General features: G+C 43.2%; 1 protein-coding gene across 1 annotated transcript in view; it reads left to right on the top strand.

The window, feature by feature from the left end:
* Positions 1-13,013, top strand: part of ARNT2 (aryl hydrocarbon receptor nuclear translocator 2) — a 129,986-nt gene that overhangs the window by 72,334 nt on the left and 44,639 nt on the right. The window contains exons 7-8 of the mRNA XM_087704276.1: positions 1,535-1,600; positions 3,060-3,145. Of these exons, the coding sequence (XP_087560402.1) occupies positions 1,535-1,600; positions 3,060-3,145 (152 nt within the window). The remainder of the gene's footprint in view (positions 1-1,534; positions 1,601-3,059; positions 3,146-13,013) is intronic.

The raw sequence follows: 13,013 nt of genomic DNA, 5'->3' as shown, positions 1-13,013 counted from the left end.
AGGACTTTGGGGCAGGGGTGGGTTCCTGCCAGTTCTAACCTCTTCTATAGAAGAGGTTCCAAAAATCTACAGTGCCATTTAGAACCGTTTCCAGCTCCCTCCCCCAGCCCGTCCGCACATCATCAAGATGAAGAGCGAGAGGAGGAATTCTGGGAGTTGAAGTCCACAAGTCTTAAAGCTGTCAAGTTTGAACACACCTTGGGGTTTTTTTCTAAAGGGTTAGGGGTGCAAGGGTCTTGTAACTGGACAGCTTTAAGACTTGCACACTTCAATGCCAGAGTTCCTGAGCCAACATGACTGGAGGAGGAATTCTGGGGGTTGAAGTCCACAAGTCTTAAAGCTCTCAAGTATGAAGACCCCTTGCTTTTTTCTAAAGAGTTAGGGGTCTTGTAACTGGACAGCTTTAAGATTTGTGTGCTTCAAATGCCAGAGTTTCTGAGCCAACATTTTGGTTGCTAAGCAAGAGCGTTGTTAAGTGAGTTTCACCACATTTTACAAGTTGGCCACAGCCACCCAGTCACATGGGCGGCAGGCCACTCCCACAAAGCAGGCCACACCTACAGAAGAGGTTCTAAAAATTTTTGAAACCCACCACTGACTTGAGGTGACATGATAGCAGTCTTCCAATATCTAAGGAGCTGTCATAAAGAAGAGGGGGTCAAACTGTTCTTCAAAGCACCTGAAGGCAGGACAAGAAAGCACCTGAAGGCAGGACAACGGATGGAAACTAATCAAGGAGACAAACAACTTAGAACTAAGGAGAAATTTCCTGACAGTGAGAACAATTAATCAGTGGAGCCTCCAGAGGTTGTGAATGCTTCCACACTGGAGGTTTTTAAGAAGAGATTGGATAACCATTTGTCTGAAATGGTATAGGGTTTCCTCTCTAAGCAGGGCGTAGAGACTTTGGCTAGTATCCTTCCATCCAGTGATTACATAAAGCTACAACAAAATGACTTCTGGATCAGCCTAGAGAGAGCAACAAAACTTCCTTTAAGAGGACACTATTAGTTGGTTTATTTCTCAGTTCTAGGTTGGCTCTCACTTTGATAAGTTTCCATCCATTATTTCTTATCTTGCCCTCAGGTGCTTTGAGTCTTTAAGTCCAACCCCTGCTTAGACAGGAAATCCTATACCATTTCAGACAAATGGTTGTCCAATCTCTTATTAAAAACTCCCAGTGTGGAAGCATTCACAACTTCTGCATTGGGCCTTCAGACCTGCCACATTTAATGCATTGGCAAAAGGGTTTTCTCAGAGAGTCAATGACATTTTGTCCTGCACCTGGAGGGGTATGACCGGGAGGTATCTCTAGTCAGGATGATGCCTGATTGGACCATGGGATGGACATGTGGGTGCTGGGCAGGGACTTGAACTTTTGTTTGGGTGGGGAAAACCTGGAAGCTTTCAGATTTGGGTTTTCCCAGATGTGCCAATATGACATCTCTAATCAAATGGAACTTTGAGGAACCTCAATCTTCTTTCGTTAGGGGTGTTACTTGGAATCCTGACACTTATACTGTTTCATTTCTAGATGTGGAAATGCTCCATTGGATCATTTACCTTTGAACAGGATAACAACCATGAGGAAAAGATACAGGTTGGTGTATTCTGTCCCTTCTTTGGCATTCTCTGTCCCTTAGTTGGTTAGACCGTTGTCCAAGACCCTTAGAAAAACGTTGACCTATTATAATAGGCAGTGCTTGAGTTGATGAGATAAGTCTCAAAAAATATCAATTCACATTCTTGTGGGCCTTGGGATGAACTGTCACAGTGATGGTGGAGGCGTTTATGTTTAATTTTGCAAATGTGGCAGTGGGAATTCTGCAAATGTGGCAGTGAACAGACCTATCAAATTAAAACATTGGCAAAAGGGTTTGGGGGTGAGCACAGAACGATTCGTTCTATGCTCACCCAAACCTTTTTGCCAATGTTGCCAATGTGTTTTTACCAAAGTTATTAGGACTAAACCACAATTATTCTTAGTGTTGGGAGACGAGCATCTGTTTTCTCAAATTGCAGGGTTTAAAATGTGCTCAAAATAAGATTTATTATTTGTCATTGTTCCTGTTAATTACTTTTCATGGGGAATATAATTTAATGAAATATATGTGGCTTGTGCACATTCCTGCTGAATGGCCGCCTGCGTGCATTTGCAGGTGTGCATGAGTTTAAGTATGTCTGTGTATTTATAGGCTACATTTAAATATATAGTTTTGTATATTTAGCTGTAAGGGACACTGTGGCTCAGTGGCTAAGATGCTGAGCTTGTCGATCAGAAAGGTCGGCACTTCAAATCCCTAAACGTCGCATAACGGAGTGAGCTCCTATGATTTGTCCCAGCTTCTGCCAACCTAGCAGTTCGAAAGCACATAAAAGTGCAAGTAGAAAAATAGGAACCACCTTTGGTGGGAAGGCAACAGCGTTCGATGTGCCTTTGGCATTTAGTCATGCTGGCCATACAACCACAGAGATGTCTTCAGACAGCGCTGGCTCTTTGGCTTTGAAATAGAGATGAGCACCGCCCCCTAGAGTCGGGAACGACTAGCACATGTGTGCGAGGGGAACCTTTACATTTATATTTAGCTATATTCCAAATAGAGAAGACCAAGAAGAGAGAAGGGAATATAAATATTGCCACAAATTTGGTGGCTGTTCCTTTCAGTTGGTTCTTTCCACAGATATTCATTTGCAGATTTCATATCCCAAATGTTTTGTTCTGCTACAAGATTTGAGAAACGAGATCCATTTATTGGCAATATTTTATTTTTTAAAGTTAACACTGACTTCCAAATTATCTTACACAAGAAATAAATTGCGGCTTTACACGCTATGTGACTCAGCTGGTTTCTTCTATCATCTCTTTCCATGGCTTCTTGTTGACGTAAGGAAGCGCCTGAGTTTAAACCTTGGGCCAAATAGGAACCGTCTCTGCTTCAAAGGGAGTCACTCTGATTGAACTATGAAAAGAGGATTCAGAGAGTGGTGGTAATACATTTGAAGGATTGTCTTGATTGAAGAACAAACGTGGTTATTTCTTTACTCTGCTTTCTGTTTAGAAACGGCCTGGGCCCAGTGAAGGAAGGAGAGGCACAATATGCTGTGGTACACTGCACTGGATACATCAAGGCATGGCCGCCAGCAGGTAAAATAGATAAAGCAGAGTATAAAACCTTCTGTATGGATATTTTTGCTTTGAATTGTTTCCAGTAGTGAACAAGAGATGCATGGAAACTCATTTATGATTAGAGATTCTTGGCCAAGGTTCTTTCCTTCTTTCCTCCTTTCCTTCCATCCGTCCTTCCTTCCTTCCACCCTCCCTCCCTCCTTCCTTCCTGTGCTCTTCCCCCTCTCTTTCTCTCTCTCTCTCTCTTTCTCTATTCCTTCCTTCTTTCTCTCCCTCCCTCTCTCTTTCTATCTCTTTCTCTCTCTCTTTCTTCCTTCATTTTCTCCTTCTCTCTCCTTCTCTCCCTCTTTCTTTCTTTCATTCATTCTTTCTTGGAACAAAGAATAGACCTCAGGGTTCAAAATTTCAAAATTTTAGAATCCCAGGGCTTTGAATCACATTCTATATGACTTCCCTGCAGGGAAATCAGCATTCACAATATCTGTTTTTAATTGTATGTCATCGGGTGAAAGAACATGAGTCAGAATTCCATGCCTACATGCCAAGGTCATCAATACACACTAAATTCAAGTACTTTTTATCTCAAGAAATGAAGACCCTTAGCAAATTTCTACAAATTTCTACAAATTTTGCTAGGAGAGGCAACACAGCACATCTCCTGCTCTACAATTCCTCAGGTCCACAGCTAGCAACTATATAAAAAAAGACTAACTCTTAAAACCCCAGAAGTTTTTACACATTTTTCTTCCACAATAATCTTTTTTTTTTCCTGATGACCAATTCTGAACCTAGGAGAATTTCGAAAGAATTTTTTTCCAGAGAGAAGAAAATCTGATTTATTTATTTTTTTAAAAAAACCCTATACATAAGCTACCACACCCTCCAGTTGTTCAGTAAAGCATTTCTGTTTTGAATGAGGTCTTCTGGGAATATATATTTTTTTTTCTTGGCCCATTGCACTGTACTCTAAACATGCTGTAACTTAATATCACACACGGGGATATTTACATACGGGAAAATGTGGGAAACAGTTGGAAACCGAAGAGGGGATTGTGTCCAATGTTGTCAAGAGATGGTTTGGCTGACCTTATTTCTTGGATCTGCTGAAGAATGTCTTTTCTCTCTGACAGCCCCTGCTGATATGAATCGGGACAGGAGTTATCTTTGGTTGTTGACATTTGGATGTGTTACCGGCTTAAAGCAATGGTGGTTTTATTTCTTTGGGGTTGCAAATATCACCGTGTCCCATCCTACTAAAGAGTGTGTCTTAGTGTGGTTGAACTTATTGTAGAGCTGTAGGTATTCCTTGTGGGTCATATATTGTAGTGCAGCTCTTGCAGACGTCTGAAAAGAATTATTACCGTATTTTTCAGAGTGTTAAAGGTGCACCAGAGTATAAGACGCACCAAGATTTTGAGGAGGTAAATTTTTAAAAAAAGTTTTTGCCCTCCCTGGTCCCCAGGAGCACTCTACACTCTGTTTTTTGGTGGGGAGGGCAAAAATGTGACACATGGGGGCCCGATCTTCCTAAAGGGTAAGGCTTTTCTCAATCTCAAATCCACTTTTCTCTACCCGTCCCATGGCAGGGCAGGACTAATGATGAGGAGATTGTTTCTCTTCCCTTCCTCCACCTCACTCCCCCAATCCACCTGGATCTGCCATGCAGCAAAGAGATACGGTAACTGGGCACAATAGTAGCAATCCAGTGGTGGGTTTCAAAAATTGTTCGAACCTACTCTGTGGGTGTGGCCTCCTTTGTGGGAGTGGCTTGCTGCCCATGTGACCGGATGGGAGTGGCTTGCTGCCCATGTGACCGGATGGGAGTGGCTTGCCGCCCCTGTGACCGGATATGAAGATGCCGAGGACACTTGTCAGAACCACCTTAAATTACCTCACACACAGCACTGGCATGCATAAGAATATGATGTAAACTTGTTTTTTAAAAGGCATCTTTGGTTTGCGTTAAAACAACTTCAACACACACAATGTTCTGATTGCACCACAAACGCAGTAGTCATCCTTACCTTTCACAGAGGCACTGAGTTTTATAAATAGGAGCATGATAGTGTAGAATAATCATATCCAAGGACCAGTGGTGGGTTTCCAAAAATTTTGGAACCTCTTCTGTAGGTGTGGCCTGCTTTCCGGGTCCACTGGTGGAACCTCTTCTAACCGGTTCGGTAGATTTGACAAACCGGTTCTACCGAATAGGTGTGAACTGGTAGGAACCCACCTCTGTAGCAATCGCAATAAGCAGATCCGGAGAGATTGGGGGGTGGAGAAAATGCTAGATTGGGAAGTTAAAAACCTGAAATGGGGTACAATCAAGCTTGATTCAAAGCCTTTGGCTCCTGAGATCATTGTGTTGCCCTCCCAAAATGCTGGTACCACGATCTCTGCAGCGCCAGCTTTACCTGCCCCTTCTTGGGCGATTCCAGGCAACAGAGATCACGGTAATATCATTTTCGGGTGGCAGTGCAGTGATCTCAGGAGCCAAAGCCTTTGAATCAAAGCTTGATTGTATCCCATTCCAGGTTTTTAACTTCCCAATCTGGCGTTCTGAGAAATCTAGCATCTCTGAGGCACCTTTTGTTTGTAGGAGGAGGTGGGCAGCTTAAAGCAGTGCCTCCTTAAACCAAAACCTCTGAGTAAGTGGGAAAGAAAGCTGTGATTTTCAGGCGGCAGTTTTCAGCAGGTTCCAAGCACAGCTCTCTTCCCCAGTTACTCAGATGCTTTGGTATACTCTGCCCTCCTCCTCCTTCTGCAAGTGAAAGGTGCCTCAAAGATTCGGCGGGCAGCTCAGGGGAGACAATGGCCACAATGACTTTACTCCCCAGCAATGTAAGGAACCGCTGCCAAGGTGGCGCAGTGGTTAAATGCAGCACTGCAGGCTACTGCTAGATCAGCAGGTCAGCGGTTCAAATCTCACCGGCTCAGGGTTGACTCAGCCTTCCATCCTTCCGAGGTGGGTAAAATGAGGACCCAGATTGTTGGGGGCAATATGCTGACTCTCTGTAAACCGCTTAGAGAGACCTGAAAGGCCTATGAAGCGGTATATAAGTCTACTGCTATTGCACTGCCACAGTGGTGGGTTTCAAAAATTGTTCGAACCTACTCTGTGGGTGTGGCCTCCTTTGTGGGAGTGGCTTGCCGCCCATGTGACCGGATATGAAGATGCCGACGACACTTGTCAGGACCACCTTAAATTACCTCACACACAGCACTGGCATGCATAAGAATATGATGTAAACTTGTTTTTTAAAAGGCATCTTTGGTTTGCGTTAAAACAACTTCAACACACGCAATGTTCTGATTGCACCACAAACGCAGTAGTCATCCTTACCTTTCACAGAGGCCCTGAGTTTTATAAATAGGAGCATGATAGTGTAGAATAATCATATCCAAGGACCAGGGGTGGGTTTCAAAAAATTTTGGAACCTCTTCTGTAGGTGTGGCCTGCTTTTCGGGTCCACTGGTGGAACCTCTTCTAACCGGTTCGGTAGATTTGACGAACCGGTTCTACCGAATAGGTGTGAACTGGTAGGAACCCACCTCTGCACTGCCACCACCACCACCTAAGCCCTCCCGGGAGCCGAGCCGAGCAGGAGCCCCAAAAGCAAAACCTCTCTCCTTTCCAGCCATCATGATCTCTGCAGCACCCGCTTCACCTGCCCCTTTTCCAGTCGACCCAGGCAGCTACATTCAGAGTATAAGACGCACCCAGATTTTCACCTTCTTTTTTGGAGTAAAAGGGTGCGTCTTATACTCCGAAAAATAGGGTATGTTGTGTTCAGGGGAGAAAGGATTTTGCAGAATAGGGCTATAGGTCTAGTTTTCCAAGCTTTCAGATTCATTCTGAATGTGTGCTTGGGGCTATTCTATGCACATGCATTATTTGTGTGGTACCTGGTTGTGTGTGGGTTTTTAGTTGTTGATTGGGATATTAGTGGCCAGCTATGAGCCACACACAACCAGGCACCATATAAATACCATGTCCGGATTCCGACAGATGCCCTAATTAAAGCCATGAGTCTCGTGCCAAGGGTCAAAAGAAATCCAGTTATTTATTAGGAGCAACATGTCGGCACATACCCAAGGGAAGCCAACCCTGACCCCACATAATTTACAACCCAATTATGACCCTTTCCCCCCTCCCACCAGGGTGTGTCATAAATCACATTCTCCAATGGAGCACTTTCGCTGGCTGTAGAGATCATGCCCCTCCGGCTGCTGTGGGTATCCTGGGAGACAGCCTTGAGAAAGATGTGCCTGGAATGTGCTTCTGTTTGTGGCTGCCATGCTGCGTCATCAGTTCCCCATCCCCCTTGCCTATGGCAACTCGAGAGCAGACCAAGGATGCTTTGCAAGTTGACATATCACACACAGAATAGCTCAGAGCACACACTCTGCTAGTGAGAAATTTGTTGAGGATGGGCTCCAGCACGAATCTGAAAGATCGGAAGACAAGAACTCTGGTTCCGGTGACCCACCCAGATTGGATCTTGCAACATTATCCTGGGGCATGTATCTCCGCCTTCATTCGGAAGAGAATTTTGCTGAGGTTACCATTTAGAATGAGGTGGGAGTTTTTAAGCTTTTGTGGCCACTGCTTGTTACAGAATGTGAATATGTCAGCAAGTGCAAAGTTGAGTCAATCTTTCCAAATGTGGTTATATCATAAGTATTTACAACTGGACTATTACAGATGCAGAATGCAGAAAAGTGCCACAGTGGCACAGTGGTTCGACTGCAGTATTGCAGGCTAATTCTGCCGACTGCCAGCAGTTCGATTCTTGCTAGTTCAAGGTTGACTCAGCCTTCCATCATTGCAAGATCAATAAAATGAGGACCCAGATTGTTGAGGCTGAAATGTTGACTCTGTAAGCCCTGCTTAGAGAGGGCTGTAAAGCCCTGTGAAGCGGTATATAAGTCGAAGGGCTATTGCTAAATTGGGAAGAATTGTTAAATTCTTCCCTCACCTTTCATGACCAAAATATCTTGTATGAAAACCCCGTAATCTTGTGAAAAATTCCCAACTGTTCACAATGTCTTTTGAGAGATGGCCTAGTTTTCTGTTATCTTAGAAATCTTCTGAATTGCAAATGTTTGAAATTGCATTACGGTAATTTAATTTTGTGAAGTCCTTTTTGAGAAGGGATAGGTTCCCAGGTCCTTCACTTGCCAACTCCTAACTTTCCCTTGAAGAGGTTATTTAAGCATTAAATTTTAGACTTTCTCTTTATTTACTTTTTTTTAAAAAAAGGCTGCTTGGAAGAGCTAGAAAGCATGGAATCGGTAGGTTACATTAGGAGTTCAATGTCATAGCCATGCGTCGCTGCATATACAGGTAGTCCTCGACTTATAACAGTTCATTTAGTGACCGTACAAAGTTACAACAGCACTGAAAAAAGTGACTTATGACCAGGAGCTGTGGTGGTGCAATGGTTAGAGTGCAGTACTGCAGGCTAATTCTGCAGACTGCCAGCAGTTCGATTCTTACTGGCTCAAGGTTAAACTCAAGTCTTCCATTCTTCTGAGGTTGGTAAAATGAGGAGCCAGGTTGTTGGGGATATTTTGCTGACTCTATAAACTGCTTAGAGACAGCTGCAAAGCACTATGAAGCGGTATATAAGTCTAAGTGTTATTGATGTTGCTAAGTATTATTCCCAGAAATCAGCCATCAAGCCCCATACAATTGTAAGAAATTAAGGAAGCAAGCAAGCAGTGTAGCAATATGTCTCTGCTGCCTGCCGGCTGCCTGCAATTTGGCAGTTCGAATCTCACCAGGCTCAAGGTTGACTCAGCCTTCCATCCTTCTGAGGTGGGTAAAATGAGGACCCGGATTGTTGGGGGAAACAGGCTGTCTCTGTAAACCTCTTAGAGAGGGCTGTAAAGCGGTATATAAGTCTAAGTGTTATTGCTATTGCTATTTTTCACACATAACCACTGCAACATCCCTGTGGTCACCTGGTCAAAATTCAGATGTCTGGCAAATCACTCACATTTGTTTGTTTGTTTGTTTTTTATAGTGAAAAGGTTTTTATTTTCCATTTTTTCATTTTCATGCACTCACATATATACTGTGCATAGCCGGGGCCATACAACATTAAACAATAATCACAGCAATTCCTCTTGTCAACAATACCCCAAAAAATAGAAATCCAATATACCTCTTCCACTCTCCATACACCTCTTCCCTCCAACTTTCTATCTTCCCTCCATCATTCCCCTCTACCCTACTTCCCCTCCCCCTCTACCACTCCTCTCTCCTGATCCCCTCCCTCCCTTCCTTCTCACCCTCCCTCCCATCCTCTCTCCCGCCCTCTCTACCCATCTTTCTTCTATCCCACTCCTCCTCCCCCTGGTGTATTTCCACTATATGTCAATGTACTCAACTTGTCCTATTTTTACAGAGAAATTAAAGAGAAACAGTATACGTGTGAAGTCGCATTACATTGAAATATAACACATGGTATATATCCCCCCTCCCCTCCCCCTCCCCCCCAACACCCCACCTCCCTCCCCCCCGACTAAAATATATTGAGAAAAAAGAAATAAAAAAAGAGGTTAATAACATCTCTGCATTGATCTTAGCTTCTTCCTGCAAATCACTCACATTTGTGATGGTTGCAGTGGATCACCTTTTGCAACCTTTCGAAAAGCAAAGTCCATCCAGAAATTACTTTCACATCTTACTAATTTTACCGACTACAGTGATTCACTTAAGAGCTGTAGCCGAAAAAGTCATAAAACAAGGCAAAACTCGCCACTATTTCTCCCTTAGCAACAGAAAACTTTGCTCAACTTTGCTCATCCGTTGGACACTGCTTGCAATTCCTTCTAAGAAAAATGGGGAAAGTTGGTTGCCTGCACATAACCATGGCACAGCCATATTTTTGTTTTTCTGTGGGCTGTTTTTTTTTTTTAGGTTCAGAGATGGACCATACATAATGGCAAACAGCTGCTTTCTAAAGCGTTTCCCCATCTTTCCGAAAGAAAGAAAGAAACTTCAAAGTATTTCAAACATTTCTGGAAAACGAAAAGTTTACATTTTAATTGTGCGTATATTTGTTTTAAGGGATTTCTCCCAAGAGGTCTGAGTGATGAGCTTCATCAGATGTAGTAGTGAATATAGTGAATAGAATGTCAACGGAGCCAAGGCCTTTAAGCAATGTGTGTGCATGCGTATTTGTTGAATGCGTGTAAGGATGTAGCACACCCTGCATTCTTTGGGCCTTTTAGGAGCCTTTTGAATTATGGCTTAGCCTAATTGGCTTCTTATGGCCGCTCTGTACCCTTCAACAATGGAAAAAATGTAGAGGGTGGGGGGGGGAGAGTGAATTCTTCCTTGGCATTTTCAGTTGTCTCGTAAGGGTCATGAAAAACAAATACATTTCAACTCCATCGTGAAAGAATCAACAAAATAATTGGAAGACAGGAAAGGTTCCACAGAAGCGTAAGAACACTTGCTTATCTCAACAGTGACGAATAATTACATGAATGGCTCTTTTCCATCTTAGAAGCTTATTATTCATGCTGGCCTTTCTCAACTGGGTGCCTTGCAGGGAATCATGGGAAATTGGCTCAGTGGCTAAGACACTGAGCTTGTCGATCAGAAGGTCGGCAGTTCAGTGGTTCAAATCCCTAGCGCCGCATAATGGAGTGAGCTCCCGTTACTTGTCCCAGCTTCTGCCAACCTAGCAGTTCAAAAGCATGTAAGAATGCAAGTGGAAAAAATAGGAACCACCTTTGGTGGGCAGGTAACAAGTGTTCCATGCGCCTTCAGCATTTAGTCATGCTGGCTACATGACCGCGGAGACATCTTTGGTAGAAACTCATCAAGGAGAGAAACAACTTAAACTAAGGAGAAATCTCCTGACAATTAATCAGTGGAACAACTTGCCTCCAGAAGTTGTGAATGCTCCAACACTGAAGGTTTTTAAGAAGAAATTGGATAACAATTTGTCTGAAATGGTTTAAGATTTCCTGCCTAAGCAAGGGGTTGGATTAGAAGATCTCCAAGGTTCCTTCGAACTCTATTATTCTATCGTTTCTGTTCTTAACCAGCCTCTGCCATTTTCACTCATCCTATTGTGTGGAATATCTAGGTCCGTAGGAGGTCTTCCAGTTGATGTTTGGTGGTAGAAACCATGTCAGTAGCTCAGTATTAAAAAAAAAAGAATTTATCCATCATGGTTTGCTATGCACAAATGAGTTCCCTTTCAAACCAGTTAAATAAGTATTTGCCATTTTGTTCTCTTTTTAAATATATCTTATTTATTTATCGTGGACTGTGATGTAGGCCCTCAATTTTAGCATAATTCATAGTGAAGCTTAATTTTGGACCTATAACTTTTAGGGAGAGACAGAGGCATCCCCAGCAGTCGCTTGTATAAACAGTAGACCCAGCACACAAGAAATATTGTTAACTTGGGGAAATTGAATTTGTTCAAATTCCTCTACCCTATAATGGAATTATGGCTGTTAAGATCAGGTCCCGAGGAAACAGCAAATCTTTGGATTCTGTCTGCTTTGAGAGAGCTTTTGGTACAACCCATATTGAGTGGTGAAACTGATAACTTAGTAGGTTCTCGGTTGATCCCGGAAAACTGTAGAACTCAAAATGATCCTCCAGTATCTGAGTATCTGGTTTGTATCATTGAGGCTGTTAGTATAAACTATGACTATGAAGATTTTTTTTTCTATTTGCATGCTCTGGAATTGTTAACCCTGCCAACAAAAGTGTGTATAGTCAAGCCTATGGTTTTCCTAGTTTGTGATGTGATGGCTGTGAAAGTTGGACCATAAGGAAGGCTGAGCGCCAAAGAATTGAGGCCTTTGAACTCTGGTGCTGGAGAAGACTCCTGTGAGTCCCTTGGATTGCAAGATGATCAAACCGGTCAGTCCTAGAGGAGATGAATCCTGACTGCTCTTCAAAAGGCCAGATCCTGAAGATAAACTCAAATACTTTGGCCACACAATGAGAAGGAAGAACTCACTGGAGAAGAGCTGGGAAAGACTAAGGGGAAAAGAGGAAGGGGACAACAGAGAATGAGGTGGCTGGAAGGAGTCATCGAAGCAGTTGGCATGAGCTTAAATGGACTCCAGAGGATGGTAAAGGATAGGAAGTCCTGGAGGAACATTGCCCATGGGGTCGTGATGGGTCGGGCACGACTTCGCAACTTACAACAACATACTCTGGAATATAGTTGCTCATTATTTAGTTCAAAGACATGGCAAAGGAATGGCCAGTATCCCAGTAGTATAGCACATGCTTTTCATGCAAATTGTCCCAGATCCAAGCCACAAATCTTCCCATTGAAAATGGGAAGCACGTTTTACCTCAGATTTTCCACCAGAGTGGAGAATATGATCTAGGGTGTGGGCAAGCGGTCAGATTGGGAGCAAGCCAGCTTTTATCATTCTTGACAATTTAGATCGATCGATTTCTATATGGCGAACTATGACGTGGAAAATACTTGTTCTATTTTTTTCTAAATTTTATCCAGTGCATCTGTCTCACAGGATTACAGCCTGGTCATCTTAACTAAGAAGGTAGCGGAGACGGCGTCCAATGGACGTCCGTGTAATAGCAAATTTTTGCTTTGGAATCTGCCACTCTCTTAGTCCTGTCTGATTTTATTTCTGACCTAATAATTTAAAAAACAGTGATGGGGAATCTAAGGCCCTCTGAAAGTTGCTGAACCGTAATTCTCTGTACCCCTCGCCACAGGCCTTTGGGAATTGTAGTTGAGCAATATCTGACAGCCACAGTTTTCTCAGCTTTTCATAAAAGTCCTTGTTCAGCCGATCAGCATTTTTGCATTCTCATTCCATGAGAACTTTTGCTCCCTTTTCTGTCCTGCTCTGCTTTTCTAACCTCCTC

The sequence above is a fragment of the Thamnophis sirtalis genome, unplaced genomic scaffold (assembly GCF_051295495.1).
Source record: "Thamnophis sirtalis isolate CommonGarterSnake01/CBP01778 unplaced genomic scaffold, rThaSir2_p1.2 scaffold_2, whole genome shotgun sequence".
Classification (NCBI taxonomy): Eukaryota; Metazoa; Chordata; class Lepidosauria; order Squamata; family Natricidae; genus Thamnophis; species Thamnophis sirtalis.
Note: the sequence above shows the minus strand (reverse complement) of the source record. Positions and strands in the feature narration are given on the sequence as shown.